General features: G+C 44.5%; 1 protein-coding gene across 6 annotated transcripts in view; it reads right to left on the bottom strand.

The window, feature by feature from the left end:
- Positions 1-2159: 2159 nt before the first annotated feature.
- Positions 2160-13776, bottom strand: part of APLP2 (amyloid beta precursor like protein 2) — a 47907-nt gene continuing 36290 nt past the window's right edge. For 2 of the 6 annotated variants that reach the window (XM_068994807.1, XM_068994812.1), the window contains 8 exons: positions 13289-13417; positions 10102-10201; positions 9400-9570; positions 8789-8824; positions 5987-6069; positions 5079-5153; positions 4443-4598; positions 2160-3700 (listed from right to left, as the gene is read on the bottom strand). In XM_068994807.1, coding sequence (XP_068850908.1) covers positions 3599-3700; positions 4443-4598; positions 5079-5153; positions 5987-6069; positions 8789-8824; positions 9400-9570; positions 10102-10201; positions 13289-13417 — 852 coding nt within the window. In that variant the 3' untranslated portion in view covers positions 2160-3598. The remainder of the gene's footprint in view (positions 3701-4442; positions 4599-5078; positions 5154-5986; positions 6070-8788; positions 8825-9399; positions 9571-10101; positions 10202-13288; positions 13418-13776) is intronic. The other 4 variants (XM_068994809.1, XM_068994808.1, XM_068994811.1 and 1 more) reach the window with 4 other exon arrangements.

A 13776-nucleotide genomic window follows, 5' to 3' on the forward strand; every position in this document is an offset into this window, starting at 1 on the left:
TAGCATCCATCTTCAAGCAGCTACGTTTCAACATGACTTTTCAGAAGCTGTGTGTTGAGCTTTTGATGGGGTACCCTTCTTTCTTGAACCAGGGTGAGAGAGCAGAGGAGGCTGCTGTTCTGCTGAGTTCTTTATTTCAGTCTCACAGCTTTCTTGAAGGCAGAGTTCAAAGGGGGTTATATGATAAAGGCAAGCAGCAACAACAGGCAAAAACAGCTTCTTCTTTTTTTTATATGCTCTATATATGCTCTATACTCTATATTTTTTCTTGCAGAAGTGTGGATTATATTTGCTAATTGACCAATAAGATTAACACACGATTCTAGTTTTCCTTTTCTTAACCTATCCTGGTCTAATTCTAACAGTCATAAGCCTTACACCAGTGCTACACAGGTATTACACAGATTTGCAGATGCAGTTTCTATCAGCTCTTATTGTTTATGTGAACACTCTATCTAAAAAAGCTGAACAGTACAGTTCTATCTATATTTTGTCTAAAGTAAAGAATTCTGTGAAAAGGTAACACTGCTGCAGCAAAGAACTGTGTCCAAGGCCTCTGCTACAGTTTTTTAATGTTTAAGGCACTTAGCATATATTTCTACTAAAGGTTAAAAATCTATATTTCTATTTCACTTTGGTGTGGCTTCATGTATCTCAGCTTGTCCAAAGGTTTTAATTCAGCCCCTGTGCTTTGGCTTCCCTCTGGGCCTGAGTCCAGAGGAGCTTTCACTCCAACAGCTGTGGTCAAAATCCATCCTAAAGAATCGATCCCGAGTGCTTGGCAGTCTGTGCCAAAGCATGGAATTAATAGACTTTGATTCCAGCCTGATGTATTTATTTTGCAGGACTAATAGAATTTATCAAAGGAAAAATCTAGTACCCAAATTCAATTCTTGAATTCAATCTGCAGCCTCTGTAATTTGTTTCTCTTGCAGGTCACCCTACCTGAGGCTGCAGTCCAAGAATTGCTTTGGGCTGCAGATATGCTTTGGCATAATTTAAAATAAATTTAGTTTAAAATCCAAACTCTTTCCCAAGTAGTTGTGACAAGCCAACAGACGGCATTTTCTAGGACAGCATCTGGTCTTTCCTCAGTGTCTGAATAATTTAACCAGAATATGGAAATTCCAGTGGGACCAAGGAGCCCATGTTTAAGGAGAAACAGGACATGCAAGTGCTTCCTGTTCAAAATTGCTAAACCTTCTTGTTTCCTCCTCTCCCTCTCTTCCTCCAGACCTATTGGGAACTGCACAAATCAATATGGAGGAAAATTAATTCTGTCTATTGACCTCTAAAATGGCATTCAAGTGGCAATGACTCTGGTCATGAGAGAGGAGGAATCTGTGCTTGAGGTCACACCTCAAAGAAGAATAGAGAGGAATGACACACAGGAGCAGAAACAGCTTTGAGCTTTACAGGCTGTTAGTTTTAGGTGTTCTGGAAGAGAGACTTAAACCAAAGTTATTTCCCCTCATAAAACAGCAGCAGCAATACAGTGAATGCTAGCCATAATTAGCTGATTCCTGCCCTGGGCTCTATGACTTTATTCATTTCAGATCTGGCCATCCACAAGAAGCACCCACAGAAACTGTGTCACTGTGAGGTCTTTTTCCACATCCTCGTATCTAGGAATTTTAAGATTTCCTGCTGTCCTCCTGCCCAGCCCCAGGCCTGAGGCCTGTGGATGTCACAGGCTCTGAGCACGCAGCCAGCACAGGCTGCAAACCAGGCCCGCCCCTGTGGCTCCCAAGGAAGTGCAGGAGGATGGCCAGGGACAGGAACAGCTTGTCACTGCAGAGAGCCTTGGCTCTGCTCGCTCCCTCAGGCTGTGCCAGCAGCCACCTGCATCCTGGGGAGAACCATGCACAGGATCTTCCACGAGCAGCCAGAGAGAGCAGCAGCCCCAGCTCTCCCCGACCTGCGTTCCAGCAGCTGCTTTAATGCTATTCAGGATCCAGGCCCTTGGTTTAGCAGCCTGCCTCCTCCTCTCCACAAAGGTCATCAGGATCTGGAAATACCACAAAAGACTCCAGGCATGGTTATACATCAATACCTGTACAGTCCTTCTCACTGCCAGGGAAAGGTCTTGTGGGTTTGGCAGGATATGATGGGAAGAGGGGGAATTAAAGCGAGCCCATGAACAAAGAGAAGAAACTATCTGGAAGTTAAAGTGTTTATTGATGTGTTTAAACTTTGTACATTCCCCACAGACCACACTAAGGAGTTTGCAGGTAAATCTGTGCATAGTGGGAAGAAACACGGAAAGGGGAAGAAAAAATAAAGTCACAGGAAAAATAGAAAAAATACACCACAGGTTACCAGAACCTCCAGATTTAAAAAAGCCGTGAGCATTAACACCAACTATACAAGCATTACAAAGACATGATGGTGAGTGGAACAATGCCCCTTTTGGTCTTCTTGGGGCCTATGCATCCCATTTCCCTTAAAGCAGGCAGCATCCCTTTCCCAACGTGTCACTCTCTTCCCTCCCCAGCTAAGAGAGCTCTGTGTTTGTCAGCTCCCAAGGTCCCAGTTATTGCAGTGGTTTGTCATTTCTGGCCCAACATCACCCAGAGAGATGCAGAGGCTCAAAAACCTGCGGCTCTTAATTACTTACCATGTTGGTGAGGCAGGAGAGCTGGGGAAATTAGAAAGTAGTAGCAAGAGGGGGCTGTTAATGCCAGGTGAGTACTGAAGGAAACTGGCTGAGAACAGAGGATTTCAATTCAATACCAGAACTTCCAACTCTAGAGCAGAACTGAATCTGGAAGGGGAATGTGCAGACCCCAGTATGCACAAACCATGTTCTAACATTCCACTAGAATAACTATAAACAGAGATGCTAGAAGCCTTTTAACTCCTTGCCTCCAGGGAGTCTTGATTCCTAGAGTCCGAGCTGCTAAGCAGCAGGGTGCACACCACTGGCATATGAGGATGGGTTTTTTCTTTTTTTTTTTTTTTCTCTTTTTCTCTTTTTTTTTCTCATTATAAGGAATTTTGTTAGTTACCATTCCAAATTGCTTCCTTGCTTATGCTGTAACAGCTCCTATCCCTAAATTAATCTCTTTGCAACTCCCAGTGAAATTCACTTTAAAAAAAAAAAGGAAAAAAAGAATACTGTTTTATATATAAAAGCCAAAATGACTGAAGAGCCACAACTGTCTCCTTTTTTCAAGGTGGGTTGGTACAAACGACCCTCAATATACAGGTGGTCTATCAGAAAAAAAAAAATCAACATTTTCCATTTTTATATATATAGAGCTTGTATCAGACAACAGTACAACAGAACTGGTATTTTTCAGATTATTAAAAAAAAAAAGAAAACTACATCTCAGTCAAATATCTGCAATAGATCCATTTTTCCCATTTAAGGAGATTTATATATCATATTGTTATATTATCATTTCTTCACCCATTTAAAAGAATGGAAATTGCAACTCTACAGTAGTAATTATAGTCTTAATGATCCAGGAGTTCTGAATGTAAGATGAAGTCCTCTTGAAGCAACTGTTGGTCAGTAGTTGATCCAAAACACTGGACCACTTTGGCCCTTCACCCCGCACCTTTTCCTATCAGGGCTACTCTATCTTCATCTCTTTTATATCTGCATCTGCTCCAGGTATTTGTAAGTGGGATTCTCATAGCCATGGTTTTGCATCTTGCTCAGATGCCGCTCCTCGGGGGTGAGCATCGGGTCAACCTTTGGAAAAAACACACAGAACTGGTCAAGGAGAAACTTCCAGGATTGATTCCACAGAACAAGAGGCAACAGACAAGCACTGAGTGAATACCATGGTGAGCAGTAAACAGGGAAAAAAGGTAAACTGCAAAAGGTAATTTGTTTACTGAAGTTGCTTGTTCAGGAGCTGATGCCTCCTGCCCACCCAATCCCCTGTGGGGATGTTCTCACAAATCTGTCATTGCTCAGCCAGCACTGCAAATCAGGGACCCACTGCTCTCATTAAAGAGGTTGTTACGATCCCCTGCATGGGTGGGGCAAAGGGAAAAGCAGCTTTCTCTGGGCTCCATTCAGTTGTCATTAGAAATGTGCAAGGAAGAAGGAGCTGCTCTTTAGCATTTGGCCAATGACAACATCTTAATCTTCAATTAGCCAGGGGGACGAATTGCTATGGATTGACTGACTGACTGCCCTGCTAAAGATATCGCCTGAAAAGCTCATTTACTGCTAAATCCTACCCTGAGCCAGCCAGGGAAGCCTAATTGAATCCTAGTGATAAGCAAATGCAGCTATGGAGTGGCAGGTGCCAGCACGGCACACCGGGAACGAGTGGTGATGGTGTCAGCAGGGACAGGGTTAATTCCTACCGAGCCAGGAGCAGAACTGTCCATGGCCTGGAAGCTCCTGCCATCCTCTACCCCCACACACAACATGTGATTCAACACTGACTATTTTCATCCTTGGTTGTGGAGCTTTTTCTCACCTCCACAATTCCATGGCTGATGGTCCCATACTGCCTCTTCCTCAGCATCACCAAGCTGATGACTATAACAGTAGCTATGGCAACTGCAATCACCAAGAGCCCAATAAGGGCACTGCTGCTGAAGCTGAAGTCATCACGGAGGGAATTGTCGTTATCCTGGAGGGAAGAAAACAGAGCAAGCTGAGGAAGAGCAACGAGGGAGATGCACTGCTGAACAACAAACCTAAACCATGGCCACTAGTAAGGTCTTTGACCATCTTGTGGTATCGAGCTATGACTGATTATACACTAGACAGTGTATATATTTCACCCCTAAGTATTCCACCCCTAAATATTTCACCTCTAAATATTCCATTGAAAGGATAACGAACACAAAATTCTTTCCCCACTTAGTACCTCTGGACAGGCACTGGCCCACATCCCTATCCCACAAAACACTTTTGCAGTAGGAGTCAGGTTAGTATCTAACATTTGTTCACTGTTTACATCTTTATGCAGAAGGGCTGTACTGTGTTTCACTCTGCATGAGCCCCAAGAGCAGCATCCAGGCACCAAACCCTGAATTCAGTAAAAATGGGAATCAAAATCCAGCTTTAGGAATTTGCCAGTCCCTGGATTCAGCAGCCACAAACGTACCGGCTCATCCACCAGCCCTCCGACACGCTCTGCGTTGAAAATCATCTCCTTCACATCAAGGGTTTCATCAATTACCTAAAAATGGCCACAAAAGCATTTTATGGAGGGATCCACACAAAACAGGGAGGAGAAGGAAGAGAAAGACAGACAAGAGACCTTTAATGAACACTAGCAAACGCTCATGACCACTTACCATCTCTCCCCTGCTCTCAACAGCATGGAATGTTCTCAGCTCTTATACAGCCACCAGAAATAGTATTACAACTAATAACCTCCAGACTACCTCAAACTAAAGCCCCAAAGAAAAAAACAACTAAAAAATAGGTCCTAACTTTGGACCCAGCATTTCTGTCACATAAGATCTAACCTGTGGCTTTAAAACAGTATTGAAAGGAAACTCAAAACCTCACTTTTTAATTTTTTTAAACCCATGGAACTGAGGCCAAGTGGCTGTCACTAGAACCTAGAGAATTGTTAACACTGTGGGTAGAGACAATTCCTGCTGGGTTGCTCACTTTCAGAGGAAGGTGAAGCCTCTCCTGCCATGAAAAGAAAGTGGGAACACAGATGGAACACACCAGCACTCGGTGTGTTCAGACAGTGAGCTACCTAGTGAAAGTAAAAGGACATCAAAGGGTCTCTGCTTGGGAAAAACATTCCTAAATCAGAGAATTCTCAGACTCAGACTGCCAAAGATCTGAAGCTCTCTCCTTCCCTCCCCCTCCCACCCTTCTGATGCTAATCAGTATTAAGAGCCTACAATAGTCACCAAACCGACTCCCCCACACCATATGGATAATGAACACACTGACATTTTGTGAGCAGGAACAAGACATGGAAACAAGCCACTGCTATTAATTAGTGTCCAGAGCAGGTTTAGCTTCACAAAATAAATGTGGAGAGCTCACCACATTTTCATCCACCTTGTTCTTGCTGTTAATCACTTTTTCTTCAGCGCCGATCAGCCCATCCAGCTCAGTCATGCCAGAACCTGCACCAGAAGAGCAAGGAGAGCCCATCAGTCCTTAAGAACATTTTGGAAGGGTCACCTACTCTGTGTAGAGCTGCCATGGCTTGTGTGTTTAACTGCACAGACTGCTGAGTATTGACCTGTCCTCATGCTGCTGTGTCAGAAGGCAGCTCACAAGCTACAGTGACAAATGATTAGGAGGGCTGTTAATGAGGGGAAATGAGGTGGCAATGAGAGGACCAGACAGGACTCATCACCAAAATCAGGCTGAGGTGTCAATCCAGACAAACTGCACTGTTAAGTGCTTCTGTTAGATGGCCCCAGACAAGGCATAACACACACTGAGTGCAGTGACGTCTGCAGGTGTCACCCTGGGTCACCAACACCCCTCTGTGACCCTGCATGAAGTGGACACACATCCATCTGCCAAAAGCCAGCACACAGGGAATGCTGTCAGCATCACCCATTTTGGTGGAATCAGGCACATCAGCAAGTGCCTCAGGAATGAGAATTCCAAGGTCACCCAGCGTGGCTCTGTAATGAGCTGCTGTCCTGTATCTGGCACAAGCCCAGAAACAATAAATCCCAGGGCAAGGGAGAAGCAGAGAACTACACCAGTCTTTGTACCAGAACATTACTACACCATTTCCAGGCTGGAGCCAGCACTGGCTCAGGAGAAGAATATCAATTAACAGAAGGCTCTGCATAAACTGTTTTGATCCAAAGTGTTTATAAATAGATCAGATCAGTAAGAGAGTCTGATGCAAACTGCCCTGACCGGCATGTTAGAACACCAGTGTTCCACTGGTGGCAGGGACAATGTAACAACCTGTGATGCACCAGTACAAAAGCAGGACAGTGAAGCCTCAAACCTGCAGTGGGATCTTTCCAATGATGTGGGGCAAGTTCTACTATAGCACTTCAGGCTTTGCTGGTGACTGCAAACCACCCCCTCTGCACAAACTGCTGAGCTTGCAAGGCTCCCAAGACATGTCAACTGCTGGAATTGGCAGCATGGTCTTTGATGAGATGCAAGGAAAGGCTACTTGGCTCCAAGGCAAGTTTTTACAGTGACAAGCTTTTATTGCCTGAAAATGCCACAGAAGTAACATTTCACTATGAAGCATCTCAGGTTTTAGTGCATCACGTTTTTCTTTGGAGGCAGTAATCAGATTCCAAGCACAGCCAAGACTGCCAGTCTGACTTCTCACAACTGTCGAAGCAGGTCATGTTATTATGGAAGTCAATGATTGGGATTTTCGGGAGAGACCAGCCACAAATAGTTTGTACAGAACTACTGGGTCAGCTTTTGGCCTGTGGTTGCTCTACTCCAGCCTTAGGAGCCAGCCCAGCAGTCTCCAGGGCTGAGAGTTCAGCTGCTGCACTGAGCTCTGCTATTTGTCTCAGGGTGCTGTACTAAGTAACAGACCCAGTTCTATGTAGCTCAAAGGCACAGTTTAAATTATATACCTCCCAGGGGAAAAAAACAAAAACAAAAGCACACACCTGCACAAAATCCACCCCCCCCAATCCAAAACTCCTTTGAAGCCCTCGAGCAATTCAATGTAAAGGGAAGGGAGAGAAGGAACACATGTAGGACAATCGTCGTCCCCAGGTCATCAGAGACTCTTTCATTTACCCAGACAGGAAGAACTAGCACAAATTTATCATCTTCAAGTCAACAAAGCAGTTGTTCAAAAATTTAATAAATAAAAATCAAACTAAAGTCTGTCCCAATTCTTGCCAGAGCAGTCAGCACACTGAATTGGCTATACTGTTCCACAAGAGGGATGAAGGTGACTTACATTTGTAGAGAAACACAGATAATGAGTATAGTTTCAAGCTATTTAGCCTTCACCGTGTTACAAAACTACGTGTGCTCACATGAAATGGTTATTAGCAAAATCTTTTGCTCTCCTTTGAGATCTACACAGTATATTTGGAACCAAAGGCAGATTAAAGCACTGGGTTTACTCCACACACAGCTCACGTAGCACTACTCTGCAAGAGCCTCCCATTTCTACTCATCTTTCCTTGATTCCCTATCAATAACAGAGACATTACTTAATGCTAATATTTCTGTGCTTCTCTTAAAGCCCCTTTTTAGCCAGGCACTGAGCTACTGCAGAATTAATCCTGAGCTAAGGGAGAAAAGGAAAACCACACACACTTTGCTGCTATGGAGAGATGCTACATGTGGGAAGGTGATGCCAAGGAAAGCACAAACACGGAGGAGGAATCTCCTGATTTATCTGTCCCGTACTAGCTGCACTCCGTAAGGACATTTAGATGGGAAACAGCCTGTGTCCTGAAGAACACTCATTCCTAGTTCAGTGGCATCATGGGGCATCAAGGACAGGTTCCACAAGAGGCAGAAGAGCCTCTGGACTATTCCCCACGAGCACTGCAGGGTTTAATCTGAGAAGTGTCACACATGGAGAGATGCAGAGCACCACTGCAGACACTGGCCAAGGCCACCCTTCCCAAGGGCTAAGAGCCACTCCAGGCACTCCAAGACCCTAGTGAGCCCACCAGGGAGGAACACACACACAATTAGATGCTCAGACTAGTCGGCTTCTTTGACACTAGGCCTAAACAAGCAAAAGTGAACATTACTGACCTAAGCGAAAGCACAGAAATGAAAATCAAGGTGAGTATGGAACTAAAATGAAGCTATCAAACACACTGAGGAGGTAGGAGAGTGATTGAAAGCACTGTGAGGGAGCAGCTTAGAACCAACCTTTTTTCATTGGATGGTACAAATCCGGCTGAGGATCTAGCAGGAGGGAAAACAAAAACAAAAATAGCAGAGAAAGGAGATTAAGAGAGAAAGGAAAAAAGCCTTGTGCATGATTTCTGACTCAGACCCTGGGAAAAGCTTTTAGACTACAGCTTTAAGCTCAGGACTCTGTTCAAGCATTTTTAAAATAAATACACACGCACACACCAGCTGTCAACACCCAATGATACAAAAAAAATAGATATATGTATTAAAAAAAAAAAAGGGAATTCCTGCAGCCCTTCAGGAGGTCACAACACAAAGATTTAACATTACACAAGAATGTTTTTGTTAAAGACTGAAAATTAATTCCAGAGTCAAGACACGCTGTAAAAACTTAACACTCGCTGCAAAATGAAAAAAGAGGACAATTTTGCAAAGAGAAGAATTAGAAAATCAAGAGAGCAGCACAGCAGACATTACTCGCAGCACTGCTTCTCCAGTGAGTGAGGGGTCCTGTCAGGGCAACTGCTTTACTCTACATCACCCAAAGGGATGGAGCTTTCTCTGCTCCAGCTCAGCCTACTGTCTAAGGAAAACCACCAGTGAACCCCATGTTCAGTTCCACATACCTTCACTTTCAGGCAAGGCTGGGAAGGTTTTCACCTGGAACGGGCGGAAAGGTTTGCCATCCAAGGGAATTTCTTCACTCTCCTCAGAGCTCACTCTGACATCCACCTGGGACTCAGAAATGGAGGATGTGAACTGATCCATGTCTGCACGCTGCTCCTGAAGCAGCTCATCTGAAAGGAATAAGAGGAATTATTACACAAACCACATGAAACCTGGCAGGGACAGAGAGGGGCAGATGGTTTGAACCAGGCTGAGGCAGGACTGCAGGGGAGCACTGCTCAGGGATGCCAGGTTATTTTATTTTGCATATCTCATCTGGAATTCTCAGTAAAGGCATTGGTTAGAAATACATTCAAATAAGGGCCAAGAGGTTTGATGTGGCAAGAGGTTTTGGCAAGACGGGATTAAACTATAAAGGGAGAAAGCATCTGGGGTTTTTTACAGATCTTTTTAATCTCCCTTAGAGAGACAGCTTTGCTATTCTGAACACTGTTGATTTTTTTTAAATGGACAGTTAAAATTCTTGGGAACAAGCTATTCTGACTGGTTGTTTTGTAACATCCAGAGAGTACCTTCCCTGAGCCCAAGCACTTGTTGTCGAGGGCACCCCCTCAAAGGAGACAGCAATCTTTTGGGAGCTCAGTGGATATAAAAACTTGGAGTCTTAACACAGCAGCATAGGGGCTGGCACACACACTCACCAATCTCATCCTGGATTTCTTCAGCCACATATGGCACCTTGTAGAGCAGAGACAAGCTTTGATTCATCCGCTCCTCAATCACATGAAGATGTGTCATCACCTGCAGATGTACAAGAGTGTGTTGGAGTGAGCACAGACTGTCAGTCACTTCACAGTACCAGTTCTTTCCTTGCTCAATAAAATGTCTATTACTGGGGGATCTGCCATGGCAATAGAGCAATAGGGGACACAGATCCATCCAGTCCAATGGACTGACTGATGCTTCACTGGAACTGGCTGTCTGTACACAGTGTATCAGGAGTTTGGGAAACGTTGGGAGTGAGAGAGGATTCAGCTGACTTTCACTGTAACCAGCTCTCCACTGGAAACACTAAAATGCCACCAAAGCTGGTATTTCCCATACATAGTCATAATTCATCTCCTGCAGCAGCTACAAGTGAGTGCTTTATTAAATGGATTATCATTCCTGACTGCTAGAAAAGATACAGGCAAAAGGAGCAGACAGGGTATTTTATCAGCTCTGGTTTCAGAACAAAGGTGCCTTTCAAACCAACTGTGGCATTACATTTGTCCTACACCCACTCACTGGCAGCAGTGTTCTGTAGATACAAAAATGCTGCTAGCAAGGATTTTCTTGCTATTTTCTAAGTCCTTGAGAGACTTTTCTCTCTCACAGAAGAAGTAGCAGAGTTATGTAAACAACCAAGCCACCTGCAACCTTGAAAAGTCTGGTTTATGGTACAGTAGAAAAATATTTTGACAACGGATGTTTTAGGATTTTAGCCAATCACCCCAAGGGGGGGCTGATCCTTTGTCCAATTAGACTATGAAGAAAAAAGTCTATGAAAGAGTTTGTAAAATAATTAAATCAATCAATCTTGCTGCACAATTCCTGCCTGCTGGATCTTCTCTCCTTCTCCTCCCTACAGCTGCAGGACACAGTGATACACCCTAGGACCCAGGCCTGTGGTAATATTTGCTGCAGTAATAGTGTTCTCCCTTCCTTTGAGAAATACATTCAGGCTCTGGGCAAGCTCAAATCACTCCTCCCAAGCACATTAAATCCAGTGGTGAAGTCAGGCCTGACCTGAAGAGGGTGCTGAACAATCAGGGATCATGGAGAGCGAGGAAAATATTTATATGGATGGCCAAACATTGCAAAAAGCTAAAGAGTCAGATGGACCTGTTTCACAGTCTGATGTGTGCCTGACCTCTAAGAGCAAGGATGAAAACAATTTAATTTTGCATGTGGCAGCTTGTCAATCAAGGGAATCAACTGAGGAGCCTAAAGTACATCTGAAAAGTAAAGGGAATGGAAATTGAACAGTACCACCCACATCCCTCACATGTTGATTTCTTGACACTGCAGCCTACAGAATGAATTAAGGACTGTTTCAGGTTTAACTTAAGAACACAGTTCACACACTCCCTCCTGGGCTGTGGCAGCAGCAGAACAAAGCACTGGGCCAGGCTGTGCTAGATGTGTCTGAAAACATGAATTCCACATGGAGAGCCAAGCACCATCATAACCACCACACCTGCCACCACTCCTCCTGGGGACGTGCAACTTAACAAGAATCCTACAGGCAGTGGGAGACCAGGAGACATGAGGTGAAGGTTCACTGCCAGCACCCAGAAACAAGGTGGAACCCATGGAATCTGCCACCTCCCAGTGTGATGTTTGCTTCTGGAAAATCACTGCGCCACCACTCTGCCCCTCACCAGAGGTGACAGCAACAGGCTCCAGTCCCTGTCTGTGGATACAAAAATGCTGCTAGCAAGGATTTTCTTGCTATTTTCTAAGTCCATGAGAGACTTTTCTCTCTCACCGAAGAGGCAGCAGAGTTATGTAAACAACCAAGCCACCTGCAACCTTGAAGTCTTGTTTATGGTACAGTAGAAAAATATTTTGACAATGGATGTTTTAGGATTTTAGCCAATCACCCCAAGGGGGGGCTGATCCTTTGTTCAATTAGACTATGAAGAAAAAAGTCTATAAAAGAGTTTGTAAAATAATTAAATCAATCAATCTTGCTGCACAATTCCTGCCTGCTGGATCTTCTCTCCTCCTCCTCCCTACGGCTGCAGGACACGGTGATATACCCTAGGGCATTTTTTAATACCTGTCCTACCCTTAACCCAGGACATTTCCACCTCCTGGTATATAGTTTTTTATGCATTTTTTTTCTCAGTGCCTATTTCTTCCTCTTGGCAGCACTGGATGCACTCCACTGCACTGTCTCCCTACAGCTCTCCATTCTTTCTTCTTCTTGCTTATCTTTCCTGCATTGCAGAATTCAAAGACACCCCAAAGCAGCACAGCAACCACAAACTGGAACGAGGAAAACATTCCTAAAGCTGCAACTGGACAGTGAGTTCTCTCTGAACCTGAGAAAGGGCACACCCTTCCAAACAATGTTCACATGCCATTCTTGATTTGAATTTTCCATCAGTTGGGCCTTTCAGCACATCTTTCCCCATTTTAAAACCAGTGAAAACAAGTATCAGGACATAATTCCAAAAATTTGTGGAGTATGTGCAAGTCCTCTTACAAGTACAATGGCCAGGTCTGAAGTAGCACATTCACATGCACTACCCAGCAGAAAGAAAAGGATTTTCTGGCTGTTCAGAAGTAAAATACAGTGAAATGGCACAACATAAACTCATCAAAAACAGACCTTCTAATAAAGCAAATGACAATGATCAAGTGCTTGGAAAGGGTTACAAATTATACTTTGGAAACAAGGCAGTAACCCTGCAGAGGCACAAGAGAATTCCCACAAACCCCAAACACAGGCACTATGAAGAACAAGCCTACAGAAAGAAACACATAGACGCTTGGAAGCAGTGCAGTGAAGTCTGTTCAAGATAACCAAGTCCCCAGCAAATAATCTCAGGAGTGCTTGATAAAAGGAAACACAGAACTGATACTGACCTAGTTCTAAACCTCTCAACTTCTTAGTGTGACTAACAATGTATAAATCAGAGTTTCAATTCTTAATACATTGAGTCAGGCACCAAGGGAAACCCTGCATGGAGTGTATCTGGTGGCAGGAAGCAAGCACAGGAGAGACAGAGAGCTCCACAAGGATGAAGGTGCTGTAGTACCCAGCAGCACACAGCTTCCAGAGCCTCCAACAGCCAGGGCTGGGAAACAATGGCTCCCTTGACAGAAAGCCCCTCATACCTGGGATTTCATCTGCGCGGCCTTCTCCGGATCCACAGCCAGGACGTGCTGGTAGTGGCGGATGGTGTGCAGGCGGTCCTTGTTCTCGGCACGGACATAGCGCTTCAGGGCCTGCAGGATGCGGTGGGGCTGCAGGGGGGCAGCAGGAACAGGTCAAACCACTGGAGTCAACCCAAACCCGCAGCAGAAAACAGCACTTCAGGAGCCTACTTTGGTGCTGGACAGATCTGTCACCTGCACTCACCCCCAGATATTTTTTTTCTTTTAATTAAGCCTGTTTGACTCAGAACACTTAATTTTAAGTCTGTATGACTCAGAACACCACACCTTATGAACTGTGCCTTATGGACACCAAACAAAGCAGATTTTTTTTCCCCAGGCAGGAAGGAGACAGAGTCAATTACAGACCCACTGCTAAGTCTGCAGCACCAACTTCCACAATGCAGAAGCTTTCCTAGGAACCAACTCCCAGTCACAGGCAACCTTCT

Source organism: Aphelocoma coerulescens, chromosome 24 (assembly GCF_041296385.1).
Source record: "Aphelocoma coerulescens isolate FSJ_1873_10779 chromosome 24, UR_Acoe_1.0, whole genome shotgun sequence".
Classification (NCBI taxonomy): Eukaryota; Metazoa; Chordata; class Aves; order Passeriformes; family Corvidae; genus Aphelocoma; species Aphelocoma coerulescens.